Source organism: Salvia splendens, chromosome 4 (genome assembly GCF_004379255.2).
Source record: "Salvia splendens isolate huo1 chromosome 4, SspV2, whole genome shotgun sequence".
Taxonomy (NCBI): Eukaryota; Viridiplantae; Streptophyta; class Magnoliopsida; order Lamiales; family Lamiaceae; genus Salvia; species Salvia splendens.
In genome coordinates this window covers 11,923,659-11,931,925 of record NC_056035.1, presented here as the reverse complement: position 1 = coordinate 11,931,925, position 8,267 = coordinate 11,923,659, and the positions used below count along the sequence as shown (strand labels likewise).

Sequence of the window (8,267 nt, the reverse complement as noted above, 5' to 3'; positions counted from 1 at the left end):
TCAATGTTTTCGCCATTGCTTCACTGGTTGCGCTCTGCTTCTCCATAGCCTCGGTTGTCATGTTCATGGCTTTCTTTACCTCTAGGTATACAACTTGTCCTACTTATTATATTTCTTTTTCATATTTTTACTTAGTTTTTCTTGGCAGGCACCCAGAGAAAGATTACGGAACGAACCTGCCAGCAAAGCTGCTGGTAGAGTTGACGTCGCTGCTAATATCAATAGCAGCGGTGCTGGGTATCATTCTGCGCCGCACATTTTTTCGTGATAAAGGATACCTTCAAATACACGGCCTTCTCGCTCTATGCTGCCACGCTTTTTCCGGTGGCACTCTACACCGTCTGGCAGATTCCGATGTACTATGAGCTCGTTAAGGCTACTGCCAGGTCCATGCCTCAGAGAGTATACGAACACGACTAGTTTCCTTCTTTCCATCTTTCCCAGCCCGTTTGTCATGTTACGTTTGGGAATAAAGACTACCTCTGTAACTGCATTCCATAAAGTATTACGAAATACTTTATGCTCACCTATCTACCGATTGTCCTCCTTAATTCCTCTTCATTTTTTACTTTTCTTTTTCTGAAGCACCTCATTTATTTTGCGAGATTCCAAGAAAAATTGTGCGAGATTTAAGTTCCAGAAGAAGTTGAACACAAAATAAACCATAATTATATGGCGTTTCCATTAACGGTGCTTTCACACCAAGACAACAAATGGAGAATCCACGACTACTCAAATGAGTAACTAAACAAATTTTTTCTGTACATTCATTCTCACCGTCGTTAATGGGTCAATGATCAGTCTCAAAAATTGCTACCACAAAACTCATCATCTTAATTCAGCATGGTTAGGTCTGGTCATCACTCTCACAAAGTAACTTCTCGTCTCTGGCAGAATACGAGGGATCAGCTGCGAGTACCTGCGTTTGTTCATTCACAGAAGGTAAAACACACAGAAAATAGTAACCAATGAAGCAGCGGTTGAGGGCCAAACATACCAGGGCATCACAGACAATTTGTCGTAGTTATCCAGAATGTATAAAATGCAAGCATGTCTTAAAGATAAGGCGTTGAATGCGTCCGATAACTCAAACATGATGGATACATTTTCAACTGAAATGTCCTAGAGAGAGAAAGAGCGGGAGGAAAATGAGATATTATCACAAACAGAAGAAAATCCATTTGAAATCAGTAAATTTCTCATGTGAACTTACCTGTGCAATGGCGTATTCACACAGACGCTTTAGACCCTCCAATAAATACTGATCAGCCGCCCGTAGAAGTTCCTGTGCTATTTCTAAGTTGACATCTACAGAGCCGGTGTATATGTATCTAAATCCAATAACAGACCAGTTTCAGGATCTCTATAGAACAAAAATTGATTCATAACTTACAATGGCCTGAATTGTCAGGGTACAATCCAAAGTATTTACCTCATCATCAACTCAAAGACATCCCATCTGATATTTGGGATCTCTATGTCTTTGGCATCCCTCTCCTGCAACATTATGTCAAGTTTTTAGAGCATTGAGCATCAACAAACCAACCGGACAAGGACTTGCTTGCTATTCAGTCTCACATGTCCATAATATTTACACTGAGCACACCTTTGCATTGGAAGTTTGTTTCAAATAGATGCTTAAGGGCTATGGGTAAACAGTAAACACTAAACAGTGGCAGTAAACAGTATAGAGTGATGTCAATAATGTAATTCTAATGAGACAAAAGTTTGACTCAAACTGATCAATTACTTTTAGTGGTCGAGCAAGGGACCACAGAGGGGGCAGCCCAATTTACATAGTACAATCCTATAACAGTACTCACAAAAGGGAATCATACTCCTCTACAGTAAAATATGTGTACTACTAAGGAGGGCAAGTAGCAGTCATGAAAGGCCTTAAACGTAGTGTCCAGCACAAAAGTCTCTTCTTCCATCACGGAGAGTGAGGCCATAAAGGGGAGCAACCAAGCACACAGAAAAAAATAGTAACAGGAATCAAATAGCATGCTCACCCGATAGCCACCATCAAACATAGCTCGAAATGCATCGGAAGAAGCAAGCAAACAAATTCTGTGTGCATAGAACCGTCTTCCTGGTAATCCAAAATGGAAAGGAGAATATTAGCAGTGATACGCATTTTGAAATTTTCAAGATCTGACAAAAATCACTACCTTCAACCAGAAATGTTACATCAGATAATGTGGGATTATTTACATACTGTTCCCCCAGATATACCTGCAGTAATATTCATATAACTTAGTAGGCGCAAACAATACTAGCACACATTCAGTGCATCTGTGACTTCAAAAGAAAAGTAATTGAATTCTGTTTTTCCACTTAATTTCCTACTCTGTGGTCAAATAATTACACAGAAAATGCCCACACTTTCATACCCCAGAAGCCAAAACAGAATCCTTATAAACCCCTTTTCTTGTTTAGTTCAAAATAATTGTTTGATGACGATGTATCAGTTGATTGACTGATACAACAACAATAACACAAAATAGCAAAGTCACCTGAGGTATTGGGGAAGGAGGAGCTGCATCAACTGGAGAAAGTGAGTTTGCTTTATTAGCCAACCTGCATAATGCCATGGAACTATCTCTTTGATGCTTTGAGTTAGTAGATTCCAGAAGTTCCAAAAGCAAAGCAAGTCCTACAAATATACAAGAGTGAGGCAGGAAAGTGAAAGCTGTCGTCAAGATCTGCCATGCTCACTGCAGAAAATCTTGATTTAGGTAGTGTTATACTGACTTTATGAAGTAGATTCAAAAATCATGTACCATTGTTATCAATGAAAATGGTTCTTTGGTCATCTGAAGAACAAAGATGAGCAAGAGCCAAAGCCACGCGTTTCTGAACATTTCTCTCTCCCGCACGCATCAAATATGTTAAATGACTTAATACCTGCACAAAAAAAACTATTAACCAAGTTGCATGTCCATAATATAATGGCACCTAGAGCAGCCAGGTCAAGAACTAAAAGTGTGTAGTGTCAGTCTACCTTAAGCACATAAGCATTTTCAAATTATTCATGCTTAAATATCCTACATACTACCATCATCTGCTTCTTCATACTCAATGCTGATGAAATCTTGTCTTTCAAGTGAAGTATTAGAGGAATCAGTTTTCTCACATCCTACAAACAACTAAAAGTTGCTTACCCGCCCATGAATCTTCTCTTCAAGTCTTTTTAGTGTCTTGGCTACACAATCTCTAGTAGGCTGCAGAAATTAACAAACCGGACATATACTTCTGATTGAAAAAAAACGTAATATTTATCCAACCCAATAACAAATATTCCATAACAGAAGTTTCAGTCAGGCTTAGGATTGTACTTGGACAATAAATTCACCATCTTGAAGTTTCTGAACACCCCCCACCCTAATAAGATCTGCAACATTATCCTACGACAACGAGAATGCCAAACAAAATAGTAAGAAACAATGTGATCATGTGACCAAATAAGAAATGACCCAATAAAAAATGCCAAAGCTTTATGAGCACAACCACTAATAACTCAGCGATTTTGCTTACCTCATTATCTGCAAGCCCATAAAGAGCAAATGCAGCATTATGTTGCAAAGATCCATTTTTTGATTCAAGAAGCTTCAGTAACGGCATTATTCCACCACTGTGGGCAATACCGGCTTGATTATGAGGATCCTGCATGAGGAACAAATAGTGTTAAGCACCAAAGGCATAAATAATTTACATTGCACAGACACACACACACATAGTGCGGCTAAAATAAAAACTAGCTTTAAAAGATAACTACGATCCATGAATTGAGCATGTATGAAATCAATGGAAATGGTTCCTAGTTTATGGCCTAAGAGTGCTTAGCAGAACAACCCCTCGTCCCCTCCCTACACACACACACACACATATATATAGGGTTGCGTTATAACAATAACAATTCCAATACGCACAACTCTTTTCAATTTTATATATTAAAATTATCAACACAAAGACATAACTTTATCAACTGTCTTGTGTTGATATAATTGTGTCTTTGTGTTGGTATTCAAATTTACATGTGTTGATAAAGTTATGTCTTTCTGTTGATAATTTTAATATACAGATTGAAAGTTAAGCGTTCTGTATTGGAAATTAGTTATTATTTGATCACAACCCTACATAAATATATAAAGATTGTCTTTAGGCTAGTGTTGGTGGTGTGAGAAAAATGTTACCTGAGCTAACCTTCCTAGGGCAAATGCTGACATTTCCCTCAATTGAGCATCTGGGGACTGGAGCATCTCTATAAGTGGAGGAACAGCACCTCTTTGAACAATGTGGACCTGCAGAGGTATCACAAGGATTTTTTTAGTAACACATAAATTAGGGACTATAGAGAAAGCTTTTTTGTGAAATTTCAATAATAAAGTTACAGGTGAAACGGAAAGATTAGTTATCTGTCAACCTTACAGTCTGAATCTGTTGCAGCAAATTGCCCAAGAAGGAGAGCAGCTTCTCTTTGACTCTCTGAACAGCAGGAGCTGTAATTCATGGATGTCAATCAAATAAAAAATTCAAATAAATAAATCCATTTTCTACTTTACTGAGACCTTAACATATATAGATCAGAACTGAACAAAATAATTAACATAACCATGCAGAATATAGTAGGAGCACAGACATCTAACACAAACCGGATTTCAAAGAAGAAAAATGCAGAGTTACTCCAGCATGTTTAGCCAAAGGAATCAGCCAAATTGATTGATTACACCACATCTATGGAAAAATTATAATTCGTCCTCATAATAATAGCAACAACAACAACAACAAAACACCAATAATAAATTATAATAATAATAATAATAATAATAATAATAATAATAATTATTATTATTATTATTATTATTAATAAAACACAGTGGTAATGCAGCATTCAATTTTGGAACTGTACGATAAGTCCTTATATGAGAACCGTATTTCATGAGCCACTACATTCCTTTACTGTATTTTCCTGGTCTAAATACCTCGTATAACCCAATAGCAACTTATAAATCCATCCAGGGCTCAAATCTGTTTAGCTAGCTAATCAATTCACACAAGGAAGAGCTATAATAAGTCAAGTACCAACCAAGAAAGAACACTTGGTCATATTTTAGTTATATCTAACCCCCCCCAAAAAAAAATCTCTTCCTTTCTACACAAGGGAACCCCATAATAGCTACAACATTTTTAAAATTTGAACTCAAATGGGAAAATGTTTCTGAAGAAAGAAAAACCAAAGCAGAAACGATACTCAATTCATTAAATGTCTAGTACTCCCTTCACAAAGGAGGGGGCAAAATGAGAGTGTTTGTCAGGGATGAACATCTATGAGCACATCTAAACATGACGATGCAATTTCCACTCATGATTTATTTTTCCACTTAGTAAATAGTAAATACCTGATCTTATGTAGCTTTTTGATTATCTAAGTAAAGTGAACTGATAAAGTTACGAGAAAACAAAAGGCTAGTATTAAGTTGATAACAACATTTCTAAAATTCATTTGGTCATACCGAAGTAAACCAATAACAGGCTGCAAAGCTCCAGCAACCAGAACTTCCTTCTTAATATTTGGTGACGAGTGGACCAGATTACCAATAACACCAACCTGACAATTTGCAGTGACTATAAGCATGAGTAAACATGATACTTACTTTTGAATATAACCATATAACTGAAAGATAAGATAGGAGCGAACCGCTTCATAATGTATAGCAGTGTCCTCGGACCGCAACATTAGAATAAGTGTAGGTAGAGCATTGCATTCCACAATCTAAAATTAGCATGCAATTAGTAAAGACTTCATAACACATGAGTTGAGAGAGGGAGAGAAAGAAGAAGAGAAATACCTGATTCTTGTTCTCGTCATTCTTAAAGGCAAGAGTACGAAGGGCTCCTGCGGCTGCTCTCTGCACCTTCGAGTCAGAAAACTCAAGCATTTCAACAAGAGGAGGAATGCCACCTTCAATCCTGAAATCATTATTTCAGATTTTAGAAGGCAGAAATTTACTCCACTACAAAGCTCACAAGAGTACCAACCTAACGCGGATTTTAATGCTGCTATTCTCGTGAGCAAGATTAGTAATTGCATCAGCCGCTCTCCTGATGACACCACTTACCACCCGTGAGTTTGGACCATCATTATGCCTCTTCAAGAGATCCACGAGATGGGGTAGGGCTCCCGCATCAACAATTAGTTGTTGATGCTCTGGCTGTCAAACGGAAGGGAAAGATCAACAAATTATTATAAGTTATATATGTCATGAAGATTGGATACAGCTAACAATAAATAAATGTCACGAGATCTTTCTGATTCTATCATCCTTCCATGAAACACAATTACGAAAAAACTTTCCCATATCAGGAGAACAAACCTTCTGTTAATCCCAACATTAGTTCCCCAAGCCATACCATAAGCATTTCTATACTCACTGTTTACTCTTAGTTATCAATAAGTTGTCTTCTCAATGAAATGAAAGTTTACAACGCTTATTCGCTTAAGTACTAAATTTCCAAAAGTCATTCCATACACTTTTTATACTACTATTGTTTTCTGAGAGTTTTACACAAACCCACTTCTATGCAAATGAAGGTATAGCGTGTAGATATCAGGAGCATGGCGCTAATATCACCAAATTCAATAGTAACAAGCTAACAATGATTTGTCATGATCGTGCGCATCACTTGAGAAAATAACCCAAAAACAGAAAAGCTGAAATAGCAAAAGGCCAGTTCATTCCTTGAACAGTCAAGCATTCCTCCATGGATCATTCACTTGCAGGCCCCTATCAGGTTAGCTCCATGATCTTTTGTCACTTAGTGGGGAGCTACTATCCTTTTAATGCAAAAATAAGGACAAGACATTTTGCCATAATAGAAATTGAACTAATTCACTTAATACAGAAAAGTGAAATCATCAGACTCATTGAATCAAAGTAATCAATATCTTTGGCATATTACCGAATAAGGAATGTCCCAATTTCAGCCAAATGTTTTAAATCAAGACTAAATTCATAAGCAATTTGCAAACGACAACTTAGACACCAATTAAAGTTGCTTGATTCAGAGAGGAAAATAACCAAACAAAACAAAACATGTAAACTCAGAACCATGCAGTTACTGGAGTTTACTTTAATGGCTAGGAGTCCCAAAGTGAACGCACTTCCTTTCTCCACTTCATGCTCGTATGAGCTCAAACCACCTTCCCCGTCCCTCCCCAGAGGAGGCGGAGCCTGAAGATGCTTTACCAATACAGGAACCGCCTCACAGTCAACTATCAAATTCACCATATCCTCTGCAACCAAACACACATAATTTCATCACGAATCATAGAATTAAACTCAAAATCCAGCACAGGCACCCTAGAAAAGCAAAAGGACAAAACTGAGACGCGCCAAAGCAAACTTCGTCGAATTGATTATCACAATCAACGGAACATAAATATAATCTCCACTCATCTCTATCACCTACAACCACCACATAACCACACGGATCAATCCACCACAGATCTAAGCCCTAAGCTAAAAATCCAGCACATGCACACTCAATTAAATCACCATACCGCACGAAACGGCTAATTAGACAAATTAGATTAAAAAAGATAAGCAAGCTTTTTCTAATTGTTTTTTCATTTCCTTTCCGCTCCCCATCGTTCCAGTACCGTTCTTCGCGAGCTCCGACAGGACGTGGATGGCGTGTTTGGCAGACGCGCGATCCTGCTCGGAGGCTGAGAAAACAGCATCAAGGATCTCAACTTGCGCTTTTATATCACGGATGAGATCTTGTTGCGAAGCTGCGGGCGATTCGCCGCCGACACTTGCACGATCTTCACCGCCGACACTTACACGATCTTCACCGTACTCCTCTTCGAGCTTCCTCTTCAGGCTACGTCGCGAGGAAGGCGAGGCTGATTGCTCGCGGAGGCGCCGCCCGGAGTTCTGGCTCTGGTTCTCCATCAAGTGGAAAAGAGAAAAAGAATGGATTTGATGAGAGAGAAAATTGAATATTAGTGAAAGAAATAGTTTCAATTTTATCTAATTGATGGAAGTGGGGTCGTGGGGGTATTTTCGGAATTACGGTCTTTTTAATCTAACAACTCGTTCTATGATTATAGAGCAAACCCAACTAATTTAGATAATTTAAACATTCTCTCCCGCGATACTGCATAAGCGGAGATAAAGCTTCAAAACTGGGCAAAAACATTACTACATTTCTAATATCTTTACATATTTACTGTACATTCTAAAATCTTGATATATTTTGAA

At 38.0% G+C, this 8,267-nt stretch overlaps 1 protein-coding gene across 1 annotated transcript; it reads right to left on the bottom strand.

The window, feature by feature from the left end:
* Positions 1-646: 646 nt before the first annotated feature.
* Positions 647-7,999, bottom strand: LOC121798598 (ARM REPEAT PROTEIN INTERACTING WITH ABF2-like). The gene is made up of 19 exons (XM_042197674.1): positions 7,664-7,999; positions 7,134-7,297; positions 6,043-6,215; positions 5,853-5,973; positions 5,702-5,776; positions 5,517-5,611; positions 4,427-4,502; positions 4,197-4,304; positions 3,538-3,666; positions 3,339-3,407; positions 3,165-3,224; positions 2,784-2,907; positions 2,517-2,656; positions 2,172-2,235; positions 2,013-2,092; positions 1,433-1,497; positions 1,214-1,331; positions 998-1,122; positions 647-919 (listed from the first exon to the last, which is right to left on the bottom strand). The coding sequence occupies exons 1-19, from the start codon at positions 7,956-7,958 to the stop codon at positions 829-831; spliced, it is 2,172 nt and encodes a 723-aa protein (XP_042053608.1). The 5' UTR covers positions 7,959-7,999; the 3' UTR covers positions 647-828.
* Between the last annotated feature and the right edge of the window lie 268 nt (positions 8,000-8,267).